The sequence below is a fragment of the Coregonus lavaretus genome, assembly GCF_964263955.1.
Source record: "Coregonus lavaretus genome assembly, contig: HAP1_SCAFFOLD_2495, whole genome shotgun sequence".
NCBI classification, from domain to species: domain Eukaryota; kingdom Metazoa; phylum Chordata; class Actinopteri; order Salmoniformes; family Salmonidae; genus Coregonus; species Coregonus lavaretus.
The window spans coordinates 3597-27538 of record NW_028161349.1 but is presented as its reverse complement, the minus strand read 5'-3'; the positions used below and the strand labels follow the sequence as shown (position 1 = coordinate 27538).

Below are 23942 nucleotides of genomic sequence, written 5' to 3'. Positions count from 1 at the left end.
CACGAGCAGCATTGTGTATATTGAGATGAGTGAGATGCAACACTTTTTTGCTCTCACAGTCAAACATTATCTGCACATGTGCACGGGTTCACCTTACGCTGTTACAGCATGGTAGCCAGAGCACCAAAACAGCAAAGAAGTTGAGCCTTGTGCTTCAACGCTCTTAGTTGTTGCGGAAATTGACCCACTATGCTGTTTACTTTCTGCATCTACAGTGCCTTCGGAAAGTATTCAGACCCCTTGACTTTTTCCACATTTTGTTATGTTACAGCCTTATTCTAAAATTTATTAAATAGTTCTCCCCCTCATCAATCTACACACAATACCCCATAATGACAAAGCAAAAACAGGTTTTCAGAAATTTCTTCTTATTTATATAAAATAAAATATCACATTTACATAAGTATTCAGACCCTTTACTCAGTACTTTGTTGAAGCACCTTTGGTTTAACCAGCGATTATGACGCTACAAGCATGGCACACCTGTATTTGGGGAGTTTCTCCCATTCTTCTCTGCAGATCCTCTCAAGCTCTGTCAGGTTGGATGGGGAGCGTTGCTGCACAGCTATTTTCAGGTCTCTCCAGAGATGTTCGATCGGGTTCAAGTCCGGGCTCTGGCTGAGCCACTCAAGGACATTCAGAGACTTGTCCCGAAGCCACTCCTGTGTTGTCTTGGCTGTGTGCTTAGGGTCGTTGTCCTGTTGGAAGGTGAACCTTCGCCCCAGTCTGAGGTCCTGAGCGCTCGGGAGCAGGTTGTCATCAAGGATCATCAAGGATCTCTCTGTACTTTGCTCAGTTAATCTTTGCCTTGATCCTAATTAGTCTCCCTGCCACTGAAAAACATCCCCACAGCATGATGCTGTCACCACCATGCTTCACAGTAGAGATGGTGCCAGGTTTCCTCCAGACATGGCGCTTGGCATTCAGGTCAAAGAGTTCAATCTTGGTTTCATCAGACCAGAGAATCTTGTTTCTCATGGTCTGAGAGTCTTTAGATACCTTTTGGCAAACTCCAAGCGGGCTGTCATGTGCCTTTTACTGTGGAGTGGCTTCCATCTGGCCACTCTACCATAAAGGCCTGATTGGTGGATTGCTGCAGAGATGGTTGTCCTTCTGGAAGGTTCTCCCATCTCCACAGAGGAACTATAGAGCTCTGTCAGAATGACCATCGGGTTCATGGTCACCTCCCTGATCAAGGCCTTTCTCCCCCGATTGCTCAGTTTGGCCGGGCGGCCAGCTCTAGGAAGAGTCTTGGTGGTTCTAAACTTCTTCCATTTAAGAATGATGGAGGCCACTGTGTTCTTGGGGACCTTCAATGCTGCAGACATTTTTTGGTAACCTTCCCCAGATCTGTGATCCTGTCTCGGAGTTCTACGGACAATTCCTTCGACCTCATGACTTGGTTTTTGCTCTGACATGCACTGTCAACTGTGGGACTTTATACACTGCTCAAAAAAATAAAGGGAACACTTAAACAACACAATGTAACTCCAAGTCAATCACACTTCTGTGAAATCAAACTGTCCACTTAGGAAGCAACACTGATTGACAATACATTTCACATGCTGTTGTGCAAATGGAATAGACAACAGGTGGAAATTATAGGCAATTAGCAAGACACCCCCAATAAAGGACTGGTTTTGCAGGTGGTGACCACAGACCACTTCTCAGTTCCTATGCTTCCTGGCTGATGTTTTGGTCACTTTTGAATGCTGGCGGTGCTTTCACTCTAGTGGTAGCATGAGACGGAGTCTACAACCCACACAAGTGGCTCAGGTAGTGCAGCTCATCCAGGATGGCACATCAATGCGAGCTGTGGCAAGAAGGTTTGCTGTGTCTGTCAGCGTAGTGTCCAGAGCATGGAGGCGCTACCAGGAGACAGGCCAGTACATCAGGAGACGTGGAGGAGGCCGTAGGAGGGCAACAACCCAGCAGCAGGACTGCAACTCCGCCTTTGTGCAAGGAGGAGCAGGAGGAGCACTGCCAGAGCCCTGCAAAATGACCTCCAGCAGGCCACAAATGTGCATGTGTCTGCTCAAACGGTCAGAAACAGACTCCATGAGGGTGGTATGAGGGCCCGACGTCCACAGGTGGGGATTGTGCTTACAGCCCAACACCGTGCAGGACGTTTAGCATTTGCCAGAGAACACCAAGATTGGCAAATTCGCCACTGGCGCCCTGTGCTCTTCACAGATGAAAGCAGGTTCACACTGAGCACATGTGACAGACGTGACAGAGTCTGGAGACGCCGTGGAGAACGTTCTGCTGCCTGCAACATCCTCCAGCATGACCGGTTTGGCGGTGGGTCAGTCATGGTGTGGGGTGGCATTTCTTTGGGGGGCCGCACAGAGGTAGCCTGACTGTGTTCGCCAGAAGGTAGCCTGACTGCCATTAGGTACCGAGATGAGATCCTCAGACCCCTTGTGAGACCATATGCTGGTGTGGTTGGCCCTGGGTTCCTCCTAATGCAAGACAATGCTAGACCTCATGTGGCTGGAGTGTGTCAGCAGTTCCTGCAAGAGGAAGGCATTGATGCTATGGACTGGCCCGCCCGTTCCCCAGACCTGAATCCAATTGAGCACATCTGGGACATCATGTCTCGCTCCATCCACCAACGCCACGTTGCACCACAGACTGTCCAGGAGTTGGCGGATGCTTTAGTCCAGGTCTGGGAGGAGATCCCTCAGGAGACCATCCGTCACCTCATCAGGAGCATGCCCAGGCGTTGTAGGGAGGTCATTCAGGCACGTGGAGGCCACACACACTACTGAGCCTCATTTTGACTTGTTTTAAGGACATTACATCAAAGTTGGATCAGCCTGTAGTGTGATTTTCCACTTTAATTTTGAGGGTGACTCCAAATCCAGACCTCCATGGGTTGATACATTTGATTTCCATTGATAATTTTTGTGTGATTTTGTTGTCAGCACATTCAACTATGTAAAGAAAAAAGTATTTAATAAGATTATTTCATTCATTCAGATCTAGGATGTGGTTACTACATGATTCCATATGTGTTATTTCATAGTTTTGATGTCTTCACTATTATTCTACAATGTAAAAATTAGTAAAAATAAATAAAAACCCTTGAATGAGTAGGTGTGTCCAACCTTTGACTGGTAGTGTATAAATCATTGGATGAACCCCATAGTTTATGATTAGAGAAGTAAGTGGAAAGTAAAATATACAAATATTTGATTTAGCCAGAGAGGAGTATACATCTGAGCTTTTCAGGTGTATGTCAGTCAGGTGATGTGTGCATCGATCACTCCCACTAAACCCCCTAATGCACAACACACAACAGCATGGTTCAGTCAAAACAATAACAACACCAACAATCGTTTAATATAAACAAAAAGTTAATATACAGCAGATTACTGTAATATTTCCTCCATTTTAGGCTAAAACCAGTATTGACTACAGAAGCATTGGACTGAAAGAAAACATTATTGGTCGAATAGTTTTGCATTGAAGATAAGAAAAAGTGAATTTAGACAATGAATTCAGGTTTCATAGTCCTATATATCTTGTTTTTAAATCCAAAATGCAGTGAACCTTTGCATGACTATAAAACAACACGACATGGAGTGAATAATACAATCGTAGATTGAATGAAATTTAAATTACACAAAGTCATACATTTTGGAGCAAATAAACAAATGAGGACAGAGCACAGTTTAAGGCTGAACGGCAAATATTTAAATATACCAACAAATCATAATAAAATGTGCAAATGCCAAAAAAGAACATAAGTCTGCATTTTTCCTACAAAAACACTCACTTGAGAATTGAATTGAGAAGACATGGTAAAATTTGTACCTGGAACAAGCAGAAATCTAAAGTAGAATGACAATTAGATTATTAAATTGCTGAAAAATCCTCACTGAACTACATGGTGATCTTGAAAACCAATGAGAATAATATTGGTACAGAAGTTATGGCACTTCAGTTTGCTCATTATTTTGATTACAGATCCAGTCCCACCAAGCTCACTGTTCTAGCATTGATTATTGAAAAACTACCCATGATCTTCAGATTGTGCCAGAAAAACCGATGCACGAACAAATTAAACTTCAGTTGATTATGTTAGGTTGTCATAGGGTCACTAAAACCTGACAAAACTAATTTGCGCCACATTGTTCAAACTGAACCTAAATGCCAATCAATTCATAGGTTGCACCTCCGTCACTCGGTCGCGTCATGCCATCGTTATGAACGTTCTCGATCTGCCCTCAATCTAAAATGCACTGAGTAGAATGCTCAGTCGGGCATCAGTTCAAAACAAACGTTCAAAACAATGTTGTGACGAAACATGCAACCCGTGAATACAAGAATGATGAAAGCTAAAGAATGACTGTCAAATCTGTCCTACCGTAGCAGAGAAATGGTTATGAAGGTTTGTGAAATAGAAATGAAATATTCACATTCCATTGCTTAAATGTAATAACTATTTATGCTTAACATCATCTAAGTGAGGTCACAGCAGGTAGGCTACTACATAATCCCAATATTAACTAGTAGGCTACTACATAATCCCAATATTAACTAGTAGGCTACTACATAATCCCAATATTAACTAGTAGGCTACTACATAATCCCAATATTAACTAGTAGGCTACTACATAACCCCAATATCAACTGGTAGGCTACTACATAACCCCAATATTAACTGGTAGGCTACTACATAACCCCAATATCAACTGAAACAAAAATGATGTACAAACAAAACAAGGTCAAATGACAACATTTCAGTTTTCCATGTTAGACAGTAAAAGAAAGAGTGCATTACAAATGCTTATAACAAAGGCTTGAAATACAGCTGTGTTGATATCACAGGACACAGTTTTCAATAGATCAAATAACTGTATAGGGAGGCTTACTAAAAGTTGCCTTTTGAAAATCACCATCAGCATCAGCATCCCTCAGAGGCAAGGCAAAACACAGTCATTTACTATATAACAAATCTGAACATTTGAATTCTTAAATATACTCAATTTTCACTTCTATATTATTAAAGTTTACAGACAACTGTTTAAGTTAACCATACTGAATAAGAGTAGATTATGTTGCAAACAACAGACAGGGAAGTACAACAATTCTTCAGTCATTTTATCTATTATTTGAAGAACTTCCATGATGGTTGTTACATTGTGTTTCAGATCGTTGATGTAGATTGCACTGGTTTGTATATTCCTTCAGAAAGAGGAAATAGACAAAGCAACATTTGCTGCATCGCATTGTTATGAACACCACAAACATACATAATATACATTTGGTAAATTGTCAGATACCCTCAGATTTACACTACTTGAAGGGTAAACAAGTCTCGTTCAGTTGTAAATGACAACTTCATTTTGGACCAATTTAGCAACTTTCATATGTGCCACAGTTTCAAATAATCTAAAAAGAAAGTACGACTAATCGGAATGTGAAAATCTTAAGTCTGACGATTTACAAAACAGCAAGTAATCAGATGATAAAAACAGAACTTATATCTAGTTCAACTGATCAGTTCTCTAGTCCGAACTTTACAACAATACATAAAAAAATTGAAGGTCCCCATTCTCATCGAGGCCTTGGGATTCAGTATGGCACCACTATAGATAAGCCCTGAAATAAAGTACCTTTTCCTGGTATACAGAGTGGCTATTAGTAACAGCTGTGGCACCTCCTGTACCATGTTGTACTACATTGTACCATTGCTTCAGTAGATATTCAGACTGACCTTTTACTGGACTCAATATATCCATGAAGAGAACAAGTAAGGACAAAAGTGGTAAAATATGTGGGCTTGCTTTACCACAGAACTCTGTTATAAACAAACTATAAACAAAATATATTCTCTCTGAGACTTGAAGGATGATCACAAACATTCATCGTCCATTCAGTGTTATTTCCAGTGTATGTTAAAACTTCTAAAATAACCAATACTGATTAATGCCAGTATAAATGAATTTGAACTTAAAAAGGCCATTAACCGATGGCCAAGTATTTATGCCCTCCAAATTAAAAATACCAGTCATTTATACAGTACAGTACATTACAGAGTACAATATTGAGTTCCAATACCAGAACTCAAGGCTGTATGTCCAGACCCTACTCGATGCCAACGAAATGAATTGTAACAGACTACTATTGAGATGTTCAAGCCAGTGTCTCTGAGATAATACACTGCAGAGTCAGTGGAATGAAACTTGCCAATGCAATTCTTAACAGAGAGAACCAGCAAGAAAAATATTGTACAAATGGGATTCAGGGTTTTGAGTGAATAATCTGTCCCTGTGTGCATGGTATTTACAGTATGTCCGTCAGTCACGTCCGAGAGGAATAAAAACCAACATTTCTCCTTACAGTATATCAGACTCTGTTTTACACTCTGTTCTCCATTGCATATAGCAGTGGTTTTCAACTGGTGTGACGAGGCACACTGTTGTGCCTTGAGGAACTTTCAGGTGTGCAGCGAAAAAACATTCCTAATCTTGATTCTGTTTGGAAACACTAACGAACGTGAACTGTGGAATTTTGACTTGGGAGCAACAGTGCCACTCAGATAATACATTGAATGGCACATGGTTACATCTGTGTTGCTGTTTCAAGTCCAGTGCACTCAGGCTGTTGTTACATTAGTATAATTTGAGGGGCGCGCATCACCAGCAAAGTCATTTGCATCATTTTACTTTTCCTGTGAGAACCATTAGCAAAGGCAAGTCTGGTTTAGGCTGAGCTGAACCACAGCCTCTGCCATAGAAACAAACAGAGCACGGCTTTATGTCCATCATGGTTGGACCTTTACGAAGCAGAAAACCGTTCATATGTAGCCCAAACCGTAAAAAAAAAGAAGATATATTTTACAGGAGAAAAAATATATAATTCAGATGAGATGGATGTCATTACCACTAAATAATTTAATAGGGAAATTGTATGTGTGCAGCAGAATGTTTTATCCCATCAAGGTGTGCCACAGTTAAAAAAAGGTTGGGAACCACTGGCATACAGTGGCTTATGAAAGTATTCACCCCCTATGGCATTTTTCCTATTTTGTTGCCTTACAACCTGGAATTAAAATGGATTTTGGGGGGATTTGTATTATTTGATTTACACAACATGCCTACCACTTTGAAGATGCAACATGTTTTTTTGTGTGAAACAAACAAGAAATAAGACCAAAAAAACAGAACTTGAGCGTGCAAAACTATTCACCCCCTCCCCCCCCCCAAAGTAAATACTTTGTAGATCCACCTTTTGCAGCAATTACAGCTGCAAGTCTCTTGGGGTATTTCTCTATAAGCTTGGCACATCTAGCCACTGGGATTTTTTCCCATTCTTCAAGGCAAAACTGCTCCAGCTCCTTCAAGTTGGATGGGTTCTGCTGGTGTACAGCAATTTCCCAGTTCCTGCCGATGAAAAACATCCCCACAGCATGATGCTGCCACCACCATGCTTCACTGTGGGGATGGTGTTCTCGGGGTGATGAGAAGTGTTGGGTTTTCGCCAGACATAGCGTTTTCCTTGATTGCCAAAAAGCTCAATTTTAGTCTCATCTGACCAGAGTACCTTCTTCCATATGTTTGGGGAGTCTCCCACATGCCTTTTGGCGAACACTAAACGTGTTTGCTTCTTTTTTTCTTTAAGCAATGGCTTTTTTCTGGCCTCTCTTCCGTAAAGCCCAGCTCTGTGGAGTGTACGGCTTAAAGTGGTCCTATGGACAGATACTCCAATCTCCACTGTGGAGCTTTGCAGCTCCTTCATGGTTCTCTTTGGTCTCTTTGTTGCCTCTCTGATTAATGCCCTCCTTGCCTGGTCCGTGAGTTGTGGTGCCATATTCTTTCCATTATTTTATAACGGATTTATCCGTGGGATGTTTCAAGTTTTGGAATTTTTTTTATAACCCAACCCTGATCTGTACTTCTCCACAACTTTGTCCCTGACCTGTTTGGAGAGCTCCTTGGTCTTCATGGTGCCGCTTGCTTGGTGGTGCCCCTTGCTTAGTGGTGTTGCAGACTCTGGGGCCTTTCAGAACAGGTGTATATATATACTGAGATCATGTGACATACTGAGATTGGACACTGGTGGACTTTATTTAACTAATTATGTGACTTCTGAAGGTAATTGGTTGCACCAGATCTTATTTAGGGGCTTCATAGCAAAGAGTGAATACATATACACGCACCACTTTTCCGTTATTTATTTTTTAGAATTTTTTGAAACAAGTTTTTTTTTTCATTTCACTTCACCAATTTGGACTATTTAGTGTATGTACATGAAATCCAAATAAAAATAAATTTAAATTACAGGTTGTAATGCAACAAAATAGGAAAAACGCCAAGGGGGATGAATACTTTTGCAAGGCACTGTAGAGGCCTATCTCTTGTAGTGATTGGGCGCGTCAGCGAACATATACTTGAGTCTGTATGCTTCAGCCAGGAGAAGGCCTACTTCCTCGTTCCCCCAGTGGATTGTGGGAAGGTTCTGGAGTAACATGAGAAGACCCTGGAAAGGCAGAGACACATTTTATGACATAAGCACCATTTTGGAACTGGATGGAAGGAAGTGTGTGAATAATCCCTGGTGGGCCTCACGGTCACCATCTGCAAAGTGTCATGAACACTGAAATATGCAGATTTGTTTTTTAATGAGAGCTTTTCACTGGAGGGTCTGTCAGGCCATACAAAAAAGGTAATATGTTTTCAAATACCCTCATCAACAGAACCTGCTCGATTACTTCAACAGTGGACAGAATTAATGGTACCTGAAAATCGACCATGGAGAGGATCTCTTTGCGCCACTCGATCAGGAAAGCAGCACAGACGTACAGGTGGAAGTGGGAGAAGCCCTCTTGCTCAGCCTGCAGGGATACATGACAGGTGAGCATGTGAAGAACACAAACACATCATCTCTAAATCACACAAACATTCAGATCTAAACATAAAGGTTTTAATGCAAATGTCTATGCGTTTGTGTGTGACCTGATAGGTGTCCCAGAGGCGGATGGTGCAGCGTAGAGGCAGTTCTCTCATCAGCAGGTTGTTCATCCAGCGGAAAGCAAACTGCAAGTACTCCACCTCATACCTCTTAAAGTAGTTGTGTATGTCCTCTGAGAGAAAAGGACGCAGCCACACAGTGAGTAGAGAAAAGACAGATAAAAACTGACCCCGAGGCCATCTGAAATAATGGAGACTGGATATCTATTTTCATATAAATTGAAAAGGTGTCTTGCCTCAGATACTGTAACAACATGAGGAGATCATATCTCACCATCGATTCTGCTGACCAATTCTTCCAAAGCTTTCACTTTGTTCTGAATCCCTGGCTGAGCAAAGGTGTAGTTGTCCTGCACAGATGCACCACAATAATATCAACAACACATCATGAGGAGGATTTCATTTGTGATTGTAGGGGGGGGCTGCTGGAGACAAGAGTGTCGGAAATAAATACCATAGGCGCAGATGTAGAAAATAACTGAATAACATTCTAGATACCAACCTGTATTCCATCCAGCAGCTTGGTCATGCACCAGAAGCTGTCTGCCTCAATGTTCCTCTGGGTGTCAAGAGGAAGGGACGCTACGTCAAAATTTTCCACATCCTCCTCTGTGGAGACACACCCAAAATATCACAGTAAGCAACAAATACCTGTACATCCAGCTCACTCAGGGAAGCACGGTTTGCAATGCTGACAAATAACCACACAGACAAAATGAATGCATGTAACTGCCAAAATAAAGGACACACCAACATAGTGTCTTAATAGGGCGTTGGGCCACCAAAAGCCAGAACAGCTTCAATGCGCCATAGCAGAGATTTTACAAGTGTCTGAAATTCTATTGGAGGGATACAACACCATTCTTCCATGAGAAATTCCATAATTTGGTGTTTTGTTGATGGTGGTGGAAAATGCTGTATCAGGCGCCGCTCCAGAATCTCCCATAAGTGTTCATTTGGGTTGAGATCTGGTGACTGAGACACGCACACACGCCCTTTGAACCCCCTATGCTTCTAGCCATGGTAACCAAAATAATGGGCAACTGGGCATTTCTATACATGACCCTAAGCATGATGGGATGTTAATTGCTTAATTAACTCAGGAACCACACCTGTGTGGAAGCACCTGCTTTCAATATACTTTGTATCCCTCATTTACTCAAGTGTTTCCTTTATTAATCCTTCTGAATGTAATATACGACAAGATTATTGGACACCCTGTCAGTGGATTCAGAGGCCATTTTCATTTCATATGGAAAAGCCTCGTCTGGTTCCTGCAGATCTATGACACATCATCCAACCTACCAACAAATTCGGAAAGGAATACCACAAAGAATGGAGTGACCAAGTCGTTGATTCCCTGGACGTAGCCACTGGCTGGATGGCGGATAGCCCAGATGAAGAGGATCCGCTCAAACACCTGATGAACACAAGGCACAGACAGGCCAGGATACAGTCCAAAGTGATATTACATGTCTACACTCTTAGAAATAAAGGTGCTATCTAGACCCTAAAAGGGTTATTCAGCTGTCCCCATAGGAGAACCCTTTGAAGAACCCTTTTGGGTTCCATGTAGAACCCATTCCACAGAGGGTTCTACATGGAACCCAAAAGGGTTTTCCAATGGGGACAGCTGAATAACCCTTTTGCAACCCTTTTTTCAAAGAGTGTATTAGAAAACCCATCTCCAGAAGATTTTTTTTGATTTTTTTTATGTTGACTAACCAAGCCATGCAAATAGTATGAAGAGCTGAGAGAGAAGCTCACCTCTTGCACCGTGGGCTGCTGGAAAAGTGGAATTAGCGGGTTTGTCCTCGGAATATCAATGTGGATCTGTGGAAACAAAGCATGTTCTACTTAAACACTGACTCACTACAGTAGGCATATGCTACTTAAACACTGACTCACTAGAGTAGGCATATGCTACTTAAACACTGACTCACTAGAGTAGGCATATGCTACTTAAACACTGACTCACTAGAGTAGGCATATGCTACTTAAACATTGACTCACTACAGTAGGTGGCATTGGTAGTTTAGGATTTGGTGATTCATGTATTACCTGTCTATATGTGTCTTTGTAAGTCTCGTCTGTCCTGGAGTGGTAATACTGTTCAATGAAGCCAAAGTACTCATCTCTCTTCCTCTTCAGCACCAGGTCTCTGCGCTCCATGTTGGCTGGGAGGTAACCCTGCCATGACAGAGAGGACGACAATGAAAGCGAAGAAAACATGTTGTTTATTAAACAAGAGGATATACTCTTGAAGATGTGAACAGTACCGGAACAGGAAGTGCGATAAGAGAATTTTGAACATATCGCGACAAATACCAAGAGCAATGTGTGTGCAGTTGTCACATACGGTGACAATTTGGGAAATTATATTTATACGACTACAATTGCTCAGAGAAAGAGATTTTGTTTAACAAGTAATAATAAAATAAAAACATCTAAAGAAAAATAGGGGTCAAACCCACCCCAATATATCGTCATACTCCTTGTGTGTGATCTCCAGTTTAGCCAAAGGTCATCATGGTACTTACAGAGAAGAAGTCCAAGGTCATCATGGTACTTACAGAGAAGAAGTCCAAGGTCATCATGGTACAGTGGCTTATGAAAGTATTCACCCCCCTTGGCATTTTTCCTATTTTGTTGCCTTACAACCTGGAATTAAAATTGATTTGGGGGGGGGGGGGGTTGTATCATTTGATTTACACAACATGCCTACTACTTTGAAGATGCAAAATGTTTTTTATTGTGAAACAAACAAGAAATAAGAAAAAAAAACTGAACTTGAGCGTGCATAACTATTCACCCCCCCCAAAGTCAATACTTTGTAGAGCCACCTTTTGCAGCAATTACAGCTGCAAGTCTCTTGGGGTATGTCTCTATAAGCTTGGCACATCTAGCCACTGGGATGTTTGCCCATTCTTCAAGGCAAAACTGCTCCAGCTCCTTCAAGTTGTATGGGTTCCGCTGGTGTACAGCAATCTTTAAGTCATCCCACAGATTCTCAATTGGATTGAGGTCTGGACTTTGACTAGGCCATTCCAAGACATTTAAATGTTTCCCCTTAAACCACTTGAGTGTTGCTTTAGCAGTATGCTTAGGGTCATTGTCCTGCTGGAAGGTGAACCTGCGTCCCAGTCTCAAATCTCTGGAAGACTGAAACAGGTTTCCCTCAAGAATTTCCCTGTATTTAGCGCCATCCATCATTCCTTCAATTCTGACCAGTTCACCCAGTCCCAGCCGATGAAAAACATCCCCACAGCATGATGCTGCCACCACCATGCTTCACTGTGGGGATGGTGTTCTCGGGGTGATGAGAGGTGTTGGGTTTGCGCCAGACATTGTGTTTTCCTTGATGGCCAAAAAGCTCAATTTGAGTCTCATCTGACCAGAGTACCTCCTTCCATATGTTTGGGGAGTCTCCCACATGCCTTTTGGCGAACACCAAACGTGTTTGCTTCTTTTTTTCTTTAAGCAATGGCTTTTTTCTGGCCACTCTTCCGTAAAGCACATCTCTGTGGAGTGTACGGCTTAAAGTGGTCCTATGGACAGATACTCCAATCTCCGCTGTGGAGCTTTGTAGCTCCTTCAAGGTTATCTTTGGTCTCTTTGTTGCCTTTCGGATTAATGCCCTCCTTGCCTGGTCCGTGAGTTTTGGTGGGCGGCCCTCTCTTGGCAGGTTTGTGCCATATTCTTTCAATTTTTTAATAATGGATTTAATGGTGCTCCGTGGGATGTTCAAAGTTTCTGATATTTTTTTATAACCCAACCCTGATCTGTACTTCTCCACAACTTTGTCCCTGACCTGTTTGGAGAGCTCCTTGGTCTTCATGGTGTCGCTTGCTTGGTGGTGCCCCTTGCTTAGTGGTGTTGCAGACTCTGGGGCCTTTCAGAACAGGTGTATATATACTGAGATCATGTGACACTTAGATTGCACACAGGTGGACTTTATTTAACTAATTATGTGACTTCTGAAGGTAATTGGCTGCACCAGATCTTATTTAGGGGCTTCATAGCAAAGGGGGTGAATACATATGCACGCACCACTTTTCCATTTGTAATGCAACAAAATAGGAAAAACGCCAAGGGGGATGAATACTTTTGCAAGGCACTGTACTTACAGAGAGGAAGTCCAAGGTCATCATGGTACTTACAGAGAGGGAGTCCAAGGTCATCATGGTACTTACAGAGAGGAAGTCCAAGGTCATCATGGTACTTACAGAGAGGAAGTCCAAGGTCATCATGGTACTTACAGAGAGGAAGTCCAAGGTCATCATGGTACTTACAGAGAGGAAGTCCAAGGTCATCATGGTACTTACAGAGAGGAAGTCCAAGGTCATCATGGTACTTACAGAGAGGAAGTCCAAGGTCATCATGGTACTTACAGAGAGGAGCCTCCATGTGATGGGTCGCACTTCTCGTGGAATGCCTGACCAGCTGTGCTTCCGGAGCTCCTCTGTTGATCACAAGGCCCAGGAGATAGAATGACAATACATACATTGTAAATAATATAATGAGAATACATACATTGTAAATAATATAATGAGAATACATACATTGTAAATAATATAATGACAATACATACATTGTAAATAATATAATGACAATACATACATTGTAAATAATATAATGAGAATACATACATTGTAAATAATATAATGAGAATATATACATTATAAATAATATAATGAGAATACATACAATGTAAACACAACATTGGCCTTCTTGTGATAGCTACTTCAATCTACACTGAACAAAAATATAAACGCAACATTAAACAAATTTCAAAGATTTTACTGAGTTACAGTTCATATAAGGAAATCAGTCAATTGAAATAAATTCATTAGGCCCTAATCTATGGATTTCACATGACTGGAAATACAGATATGCATCTGTTGGTCAAAGATACCTTAACAAAAAGGTAGGGGTGTGGATCAGAAAACCAGTCAGTATCTGGTGTGACCACCATTTGCCTCATGCAGAGCAGCACATCTCCTTTGCATAGAGTTGATCAGGCTGTTGATTTTGGCCTGTGGAATGTTTTCCCACTCCTCTTCAATGTGCAAAGTTGCTGGATATTTGCGGGAACTGGAACATGCTGTCAATACACGTCGATCCATATCATCCCAAACATGCTCAATGGGTGAGTCTGGTGAGTATGCAGGCCATGGAAGAACTGGGACATTTTAAGCTTCTAGGAATTGTGTACAGATCCTTGCGACATGGTGCTGTGCATTATCATGCTGAAACATGAGGTTATGGCGGTGGATGAATGGCATGACAATGGGCCTCAGGATCTCGTCACGGTATCTCTGTGCATTCAAATTGCCATTGATAAAATGCAATTGTGTTCATTGTCCATAGCTTATGCCTGTCCATACCATAACCCCACCGCCACCATGGAGCACTCTGTTCACAACGTTGACATCAGCAAACAACTCGCCCACACAACGCCATACACGTGGTCTGTGGTTGTGAGGCCGGCTGGACGTACTGCCAAATTCTCTAAAACGATGTTGGAGGCGGGTTATGGTAGAGAAATGAAAATGTAATTATCTGGCAACAGCTCTGGTGGACATTCCTGCAGTTCAGCATGTCAATTGCACGCTCCCTCAAAACATATGTGACATTGTGTTGTGTGACAAAACTGCACATTTTAGTGTGGCCTTTTATTGTCCCCAGCACAAGGTGCACCTGTGTAATGATCATGCTGTTTAATCAGCTTCTTGATATGCCACACCTATCAGGTGGATGGATTATCTTGACAATGGAGAAATGCTCACTAACAGGGATGTAAACAAATTTGTGCACAACATTTCAGAGAAATAAGCTTTTTGCGTGTATGGAAAATATCTGGGATCTTTTATTTCAGCTCATGAAACATGGGACCAACACTTTACATGTTGCGTTTATATTTTTCTTCAGTAAATATGGTGTTGAGTCTCACCGAGGTCGGTGTTAGGACAGGACAGAAGGTATTTGAATTTGTCCAATCGGCTCTTGTCTCGCACTGTCATGATTGGGGCCCCCGAGGAATTTTGGTCAGAGATTCTGGCGACTAACGGGATGATGGGGCGAACTGGGAGAGACTGTTGCTTCTGCAGAGTTGAGCGCACTGTGGAGGAAGAGAGTGCGAGGAGGATCATGGGAATTGCTGAGTGACAAGTCATAGAGAGCAGATTATCACTAATAATCAAGGCAGTTTTGAGTTGATAATGGAGCAATATCTTTAATTGATATTAACACTAAACGCAAATACATGTTCTCTACCCCTGACTTTAGTGGCCAGTGTCCACATTACCTGTATTGGTGTTGAGCAGGGCCTCACTGCTGGACTTCACCACCACTCTGCCATTGATCTGTCCACAGTCTGTGGCCTTCTCATGCTGAAGACGGACCTCTGCTGCTGGGGGAGCCAGCCGGTCTGCAAGCCCCGGCCCTGTTTCTGACTCAGTGGTGGTGTTAATGGGTTGTTGTACCTGGTGCGTGGAGTGCAGGGTGGGCGGGAGAGATAAGGGATGGATTGGAGCTGAGAAGTCCTCATCCTCCTCATCATCAATGTCCCAGGCATCGTTGGTGCTACGGGCAAACTCGTGGAAACTAGACGCCTTTTTGGACTTGAGATTATTTGCCTTTGGCGTGTCTTTAGGAAACCTGCAGAGAAAAAATGAAAACTTTTAATCTACGTGCCACAAAGAAGAAACCACTGAGCAGCTAAAGCTCTCTCATGGTAAAGACAATATGATACATTGACAACATACACTGAGTGTACAAAACATTAAGAACACCTTCCTAATGTTGAGTTGCACCCTCTTTTGCCCTCAGAACAGTTTCAATTTGTCGGGGCGTGGACTCTACAAGGTGTCGAAAGCGTTCCACAGGGATGCTGGCCCATGATGACTCTGTTTCCCACAGTTGTGTCAAGTTGGCTGGATATCCTTTGGGTGGTGGACCATCCTTGAAGCGTTGCAGTTCTTGACACAAACCGGTGCGCCTGGCACCTACTACCATACCCCGTTCAAAGGCTCTTAAATATTTTATCTTACCCAGTCACCCTCTGAATGGCACACATACATCTTGAACATGTCTCCTCCCCTTCATCTACACTGAAGTGGATTTAACAAGTGACATCAATAAGGGATCATAGCTTTCACCTGGATTCACCTGGTCAGTCTATGTCACGGAAAGAGCAGGTGTTCATAATGTTTTGTATACTCAGTGTATAATATAAAAAGGAACCGCTGAACAAAAGGCATAAAAAGGTCAATAAAAAAATAGTCTAAAAAGAAGATCAATGTAATAACATGGAACAATCAAACCAACAATACCATCCACATTGATGGAAGCTACAATCTATCTGCAATATTAAAGCAGATCTACCCCCTTAAAAAAAAAATATCTAAAGAAATAAAAAAAATACCATCCACACTTGTTCAAGTGCTTGGCAATATAGACGAGACACAAACATCAACAATCTAAAGTAAGCATGCGAAAAATCTATGTTGAATCAATTAAAATAAAGGGTGAAATCAAAACATCTGCTGAATGACACATATTATAAATCCCTGTGGGTTCCATGCAGACCAGCTACGCAGAGCACTTACGTGCGGTGTATTCTGGGGTCAAGTGGAGGATGCTGCGCTCCATAAACTGGCTGTATACTGTAGAAGACAAAGAGCAGTAGCCTACCTGTACGTCACTGGGAGCATGTGGGCCCATTGAGGCCTCTTTTCATGTTTCATTGACAATGTCGGCCATTATAGTGGACTCATTATGAAAGCATAGACTTCCCAGAGCAGCCATAACGGTCAGACTGAGGACTTCTTAGCACGCTCCTAAAATAGTCATAAAAATGATATGTTTTGGTGTTGGGTAATGGTTGTTACAACAGGTGTAGACCTTACTGTGAAATGCTTACTTACAAGCCTTTAACCAACAATGCAGTTCAAGAAATAGAGTTATGAAAATATTTACTAAATAAACTGAAGTAAAAAATAAAATAAAAAGTAACACAATAAAATAACAATAACGAGGCTATATACAGGGGGTACCGGTACCGAGCCAATGTGCGGGGGTGTACAGGTTAGTCGAGGTAATTTGTACATGCAGGTAGGGGTAAAGTGACTATGCATAGATAGATAATAAAACAGTCACTCTTACTTAATCAGCAGCTTTCTCAACACAATGAAGCAGATGATCAAGTGATTGCTGACTGGAACAGTAGGCGTATACTGTAGCTTTAAGAGATTATGTGAACAGCTTGCCAGGGCGAGTGACAGTCTTACTGCCACCCCATGGAGAGAGTATCCTGTTCAGCGGATGCTAGCATGTTGAGCACTCACCACCAAATCTGATGATGCTACAAGAGCTGTGACCTGCAACACAGTCCAAAGGCGCCTGCGTGTCTGTCTCCCTTTGTGTTTCTGACGTGAACCAAGCTCGGTGGAGGGGGAAATAGCCTAATGTTATCTGGACTATGTTGGGTCTTTGACACAATAGTATCTCATGTTGTAGTAAAATGGCTCATCAGATGGGTCTTTCAGGGATATTTGTAGGAGCTTAACTTTACCTGGTAACCTTTTAGTAGAATGTATTTCTTTACAGACTGTAATATGGACAATGGCAATACCCTATCATGTCTGGATGGTATCTCATAATGGCTTATTACGTAACTTGTTCTGTCAGGATTGGGAACAGTGTTATTTCCTTACAAAGGCAACTCCCACTCCTTAGAGACTACTCGCATTACCTTGGCACCCACCACACCCTGCCTCTGCCTGGCCTGGAGCCTCAACAGACACAGGCAGCCTGGCAGGAAAACAACCATTAAACTGCCTGGGCTGATTCGGGCTAGGCCCTGTGTAGCTCAGTTGGTAGAGCATGGCGCTTGCAACGCCAGGGTTGTGGGTTCGTTTGCACTCACTAACTGTAAGTCGCTCTGGATAAGAGCGTCTGCTAAATGACTAAAAATGTCAATGTAAATGTATTCACAAAGTGTCTCGGAGTGTGTGTGCTGATTTAGGATCAGATCCTCCACTGTTCATATAATTGTATTCGTTGTGATCTAAAAGGCTAAACCGATCCTGGATCAGCACGTTGTGAATATGGGCCTTGGTCATGCATTTAAAATAAAAATAAAAATAATATGCCATTTAGCAGACGCTTTTATCCAAAGCGACTTACAGTCATGCGTGCATACATTTTTTTTTTTTTTTGTGTATGGGTGGCCCCGGGGATCGAACCCACTACCTTGGCGTTACAAGCGCCGTGCTCTACCAGTTGAGCTACAGAGGACCACATTTCCAATGTGACTGACATCTGCTGCTGAGTGAGTGTTCTCTCATCCCCCATGTGACTGACTCAATTACTGACTTAGGAGGGGCACCAACACGGAGGATAAAACCTGTAACGAGGAATGATTTGTACTTTCCGTTCAACATTATGTATCTAAAATAATGGATAATATTCATTCATAAAACTGTGCATGACAACTAAAATGTAGCCTATTGGGATAGAATAACTGTATCCACTAATTGTTCACAGGAACAGCACAAATGGAAACTCAGGATAAAGCTTTTGATTTTTCAAAAAACATTCTGTTTAAATATTTAAACTAGGTTCTTGAGTTTAAAATGAATAAATCAAGATCCTCACTCTAGACCAGAAATGACTGTCAACTCTGATAGCTACAATGTTGCAACCAACTTCCCCTATGATCGTTTCTGAAGAGATACATTGTGAAACGTCATTATGGTCCATAATTAGATAGACACATTGTGTCAATTTTCCCACCGGTAAAGGGTTTCCCCAAGATAAACCATACGCCAATCTATTTGTTAATAATCTATTGGGGACTTTTCTGAAGTATTTTCTCAGTCTGCTGCATATGCTACATGTCAACATTCACCCGTTACAGACCACCTGACATGTCTGAACCATAGGTTGTATATATAGGTAACAACATATGGTAGCCAAGACAAAGACATGAAGATGACCTCAGTATGCGCTCTAATAAGTGCTTTGATGCAACAAAGACCACCACGTCCTTATTGTCTAAAGGCTTTATAAACTATATATCAAACAAGGTTAAGCATAAGTTTTATTAACCTTTAATGGCACTGTAATTACGCAAAAATCAACGACGTTACGCCCACTAAAATACAGAGTTAACTCATTATCAGAATACACAATTCTAATCTTAAGAATCACGAGATTGTTATCATAGAAGAGAGGAAGAACTGAAACCTACCTTCCTGGAACCTTTGCGTTTTTCCTCCAGAAATGTATTCTGTTGTCGGTGGCCATGCTTGGAAGTCCCCTCACACTAACACCGCGCGCAGTTCTACAAACCTACACAGCATTGGAGACGATTTTAACGTTTCGGATTCGATATACTAAACCGGCTTGTATTTTCTGCGACCAACAACAACGTTTTGACGTGCGATTATAATGTTATTTTGTTGCAATTGCCGAGACCGTATAATACAGAACGATGGAGGTCGCCATCTTGGACACATTTACATGGACGTGTGATTGGCGGACGGGTTTAACAGGTGCATAGACACTTACCAATAGAAATACTATAGTGAAAGAGAGTCAACCTTCTCTAAACACGCGTCCTTCATCGCGTGGTGTTACAGGTTTTAACGGCCAACGGTTTAGATGAAGGGGGAAATATAAACATTCGGCTATTATGTTATTATGACTAATGTTTAATAAATAGTAAACTAGCTAGCCTCGGGCCTCCTGCACCCCAGGTATCACCTTTACATTTTTGACAACATCGTGTCTGAATCTGTCCGTAGGTCTACCGTCCATTCATACTGTACACTGTTTGAGATTATATAACCTGCAAAGAGTTGGGGTTTTACTATGGGCTAATGGCTATACGATCTGCTAGGCCTACTGTGTAGAGATGAAGTTCAGATATAGACCACTCTGAAGTTATTACATCAGGCCTTGCCTCATTCTGCTAAAGTCTATAGGCTGATTATCCGATTGTGTTAGTCCGATTTGTTGCGATAGAAGAGATAGAAGGCTATTTATTACTTCTAGTTCCACAACTATTGTATTTTATGTTACATAGTCAGTACTCTGTAAGGGACAGTGTTATTCTTTCCAAACAGAAACAAATCAGCATGAGAAAAAATAAATTATTTAATATATTTCAAAGCAGAAGCAATCATTTTATTGACTTTGTTCCTAGGGCCGGGAATTGCCAGGGACATCACGATACGATATTATCAGTGGTGGAAAACGTACCCAATTGTCATACTTCAGTAAAAGTAAAGATGCCTTCATAGAAAATGACTCAAGTAAAAGTGAAAGTCACCCAGTAAAATACTACTTGAGTGAAAGTATAAAAGTATTTGGTTTTAAATATACTTAAGTATCAAAAATAAAAGTAAAAGTATGAATAATTTAAAAAATGTCTGATAATTAGCAAACCAGACGGCACCATTTTCTTGTTTTTTTAATTTACGGATCGCCAGGGGCACATTCCAACTATCAGACATCATTTAAAAATGAAGCATTTTTGTTTAGTGAGTCCGCCAGATCAGAGGCAGTAGGGATGACCAGAGATGTTCTCTTGATAAGTGTGTGAATTTGACAATTTTCTGTCCTGCTAAGCATTCAAAATGTAATAAGGACTTTTGGGTGTCAGGGAAAATGTATGGAGTAAAAAGTACTTTTTTTCTTTCTTTAGGTATGTAGTGAAGTAAAAGTAAAAGTTGTCAAAAATACAAATAGTAAAGTACAGATACACCAAAAAACGACTTAAGAAGTTCTTTAAAGTATGTTATCCACCTCACGATACTTAGGTGCCGATACGATATGTATTGCAATTCGATGTTCCAAACATATTGCTCACTATATGTCTGCTGCAGAGAGAAAAGAGAGAGCATGAGAAAACGAGTTTTGATCAGTCAGGGGAAATAAAAGTGCTGAAAACATATTGGCTCACTATTTAAAAAGAAGAGAACGGCTCATAATAATTTACATTTTACATTTACATTTTTAGTCATTTAGCAGACGCTCTTATCCAGAGCGACTTACAGTTAGTGAGTGCATACATTATTTTTTAATTTAAAAAAAAAAAAATCATACTAGCCCCCCGTCTGGAATGGAGCTAATGGAATGGCACCAAACACATAGAAACCATGTGTTTGATACCATTCCACTAATTCCGCTCCAGCCATTACCACGAGCACGTCCTCCCCAATTAAGGTGCCACCAACCTCCTTTGCTGTATCGATTTGTTCCCACATCACTACTTGTTCCTCATTTCATGGTTCTGCATTGTGATCTTATTCCCACAAGAGGGCAGGCATTTTCTGATGTAGATTAGTGCTACGCAGAATTGTGGGCTATTGTTATTGTTTGGCCTTCAATACAGCATATTGCTATTCTATTGCCTTCAATACAGCATATTGCTATTCTATTGCCTTCAATACAGCATATTGCTATTCTATTGCCTTCAATACAGCATATTGCTATTCTATTGCCTTCAATACAGCATATTGCTATTCTATTGCCTTCAATACAGCATATTGCTATTCTATTGCCTTCAATACAGCATATTGCTATTCTATGGCCTTCAATACAGCATATTGCTATTCTATGGCCTTCAATACAGCATATTGCTATTCTATGGCCTTCAATACAGCATATTGCTATTCTATGGCCTTCAATACAGCATGTTGCTATTCTATGGCCTTCAATACAGCATTTTGCGATTCTATGGCCTTCAATACAGCATTTTGCTATTCTATGGCCTTCAATACAGCATATTGTTATTCTATTGCCTTCAATACAGCATATTGTTATTCTGTTTATTTCCTTCAGTACAGCATATTCTTATCTGAATCTATAGAGCACATACTCAAAGACCCCTTACTCAATGGTTTTCACAGATCAAGTCATTTATAACGCTCTTTCAAATGCAAATGTAGGGAAATTACAATTATGCACATAAATGAGCTGGTCTTTCCACATCACCCTATATTTGAATGTCAGGTAGACTCTTCTGTCTAGTTGCTTAGGGAAATGTCAGGTAGACTCCTCTGTCTGGTTGCTTAGGGAAATGTCAGGTAGACTCTGTCTGGTTGCTTAGGGAAATGTCAGGTAGACTCTTCTGTCTGGTTGCTTAGGGAAATGTCAGGTAGACTCCTCTGTCTGATTGCTTAGGGAAATGTCAGGTAGACTCCTCTGTCTGGTTGCTTAGGGAAATGTCAGGTAGACTCCTCTGTCTGGTTGCTTAGGGAAATGTCAGGTAGACTCCTCTGTCTGGTTGCTTAGGGAAATGTCAGGTAGACTCTTCTGTCTGGTTGCTAAGGGGAAATGTCAGGTAGACTCCTCTGTCTGGTTGCTTAGGGAAATGTCAGGTAGACTCCTCTGTCTGGTTGCTTAGGGAAATGTCAGGTAGACTCCTCTGTCTGGTTGCTTAGGGAAATGTCAGGTAGACTCTTCTGTCTGGTTGCTTAGGGAAATGTCAGGTAGACTCTTCTGTCTGGTTGCTAAGGGGAAATGTCAGGTAGACTCCTCTGTCTGGTTGCTTAGGGAAATGTCAGGTAGACTCCTCTGTCTGGTTGCTTAGGGAAATGTCAGGTAGACTCCTCTGTCTGGTTGCTTAGGGAAATGTCAGGTAGACTCTTCTGTCTGGTTGCTAAGGGGAAATGTCAGGTAGACTCCTCTGTCTGGTTGCTTAGGGAAATGTCAGGTAGACTCCTCTGTCTGGTTGCTTAGGGAAATGTCAGGTAGACTCCTCTGTCTGGTTGCTTAGGGAAATGTCAGGTAGACTCCTCTGTCTGGTTGCTTAGGGAAATGTCAGGTAGACTCCTCTGTCTGGTTGCTTAGGGAAATGTCAGGTAGACTCCTCTGTCTGGTTGCTAAGGGGAAATGTCAGGTAGACTCCTCTGTCTGGTTGCTTAGGGAAATGTCAGGTAGACTCTTCTGTCTGGTTGCTAAGGGGAAATGTCAGGTAGACTCCTCTGTCTGGTTGCTTAGGGAAATGTCAGGTAGACTCCTCTGTCTGGTTGCTTAGGGAAATGTCAGGTAGACTCCTCTGTCTGGTTGCTTAGGGAAATGTCAGGTAGACTCCTCTGTCTGGTTGCTAAGGGGAAATGTCAGGTAGACTCCTCTGTCTGGTTGCTTAGGGAAATGTCAGGTAGACTCCTCTGTCTGGTTGCTTAGGGAAATGTCAGGTAGACTCCTCTGTCTGGTTGCTTAGGGAAATGTCAGGTAGACTCCTCTGTCTGGTTGCTTAGGGAAATGTCAGGTAGACTCCTCTGTCTGGTTGCTTAGGGAAATGTCAGGTAGACTCCTCTGTCTGGTTGCTTAGGGAAATGTCAGGTAGACTCCTCTGTCTGGTTGCTAAGGGGAAATGTCAGGTAGACTCTTCTGTCTGGTTGCTTAGGGAAATGTCAGGTAGACTCCTCTGTCTGGTTGCTTAGGGAAATGTCAGGTAGACTCCTCTGTCTGGTTGCTTAGGGAAATGTCAGGTAGACTCCTCTGTCTGGTTGCTTAGGGAAATGTCAGGTAGACTCTTCTGTCTGGTTGCTTAGGGGAAAAGGCCTTCAACTGGCAAAATGCAGGTGAGACTGTTTTTACTACCTACTGTATAATGTTTTCTGCAATAACCTTTTATTTCTCGTAAACAGTGAGAAGAGTAGCTAATCTAGCCTCCAAACAAAAATACTGATGTGTTTGTTATGTGTGTTTAGGGTAATTGATGTATCTCTCTCAGACTAAGTTCCTTCTTGACTGTGCCTCTGCGTGACTCACTAGCCTACTATCTATGTAAATCAACTGGGTTAACTTTTTGAAAACTTTCTCAAACATTTTTCTCTCAAGCAGTTCTTGTGATCTCTTTCCCTCTTTCCTTTTGATATGGGTTAACTTAACAAAAACATGGTTGGGAAGAATGTCACAAGACATGACAATAACTAAGTTATT

General features: G+C 41.7%; 1 protein-coding gene across 2 annotated transcripts; it reads right to left on the bottom strand.

Moving 5' to 3' along the window:
* Positions 1 to 6882: 6882 nt before the first annotated feature.
* LOC311120779 (TBC1 domain family member 22B-like) lies at positions 6883 to 19519 on the bottom strand. 2 transcript variants are annotated; one of them, XM_084195354.1, is made up of 13 exons: positions 19237 to 19518; positions 16592 to 16648; positions 15289 to 15641; positions 14935 to 15102; positions 13373 to 13443; positions 11043 to 11171; positions 10749 to 10814; positions 10287 to 10401; positions 9484 to 9590; positions 9256 to 9331; positions 8967 to 9094; positions 8750 to 8845; positions 6883 to 8490 (listed from the first exon to the last, which is right to left on the bottom strand). In XM_084195354.1, the coding sequence occupies exons 1-13, from the start codon at positions 19290 to 19292 to the stop codon at positions 8362 to 8364; spliced, it is 1551 nt and encodes a 516-aa protein (XP_084051480.1). In that variant the 5' UTR covers positions 19293 to 19518; the 3' UTR covers positions 6883 to 8361. The 2 variants fall into 2 exon arrangements, with proteins under 2 accessions (XP_084051480.1, XP_084051481.1); XM_084195355.1 differs by lacking the exon at positions 16592 to 16648 and having other exon boundaries at positions 19237 to 19519.
* Between the last annotated feature and the right edge of the window lie 4423 nt (positions 19520 to 23942).

Coding starts and splice junctions, on each gene's coding strand:
- LOC311120779 (XM_084195354.1), bottom strand. CDS start 19,292: ATGGCCACCGACAACAGAATACATTTCTGGAGGAAAAACGCAAAGGTT. Junction 13,444..14,934: donor CTGTCCTAACACCGACCTCG/GTGAGACTCAAC, acceptor TGTGATCAACAG/AGGAGCTCCGGAAGCACAGC. Junction 9,591..10,286: donor ATTCCTTTCCGAATTTGTTG/GTAGGTTGGATG, acceptor GTGTCTCCACAG/AGGAGGATGTGGAAAATTTT.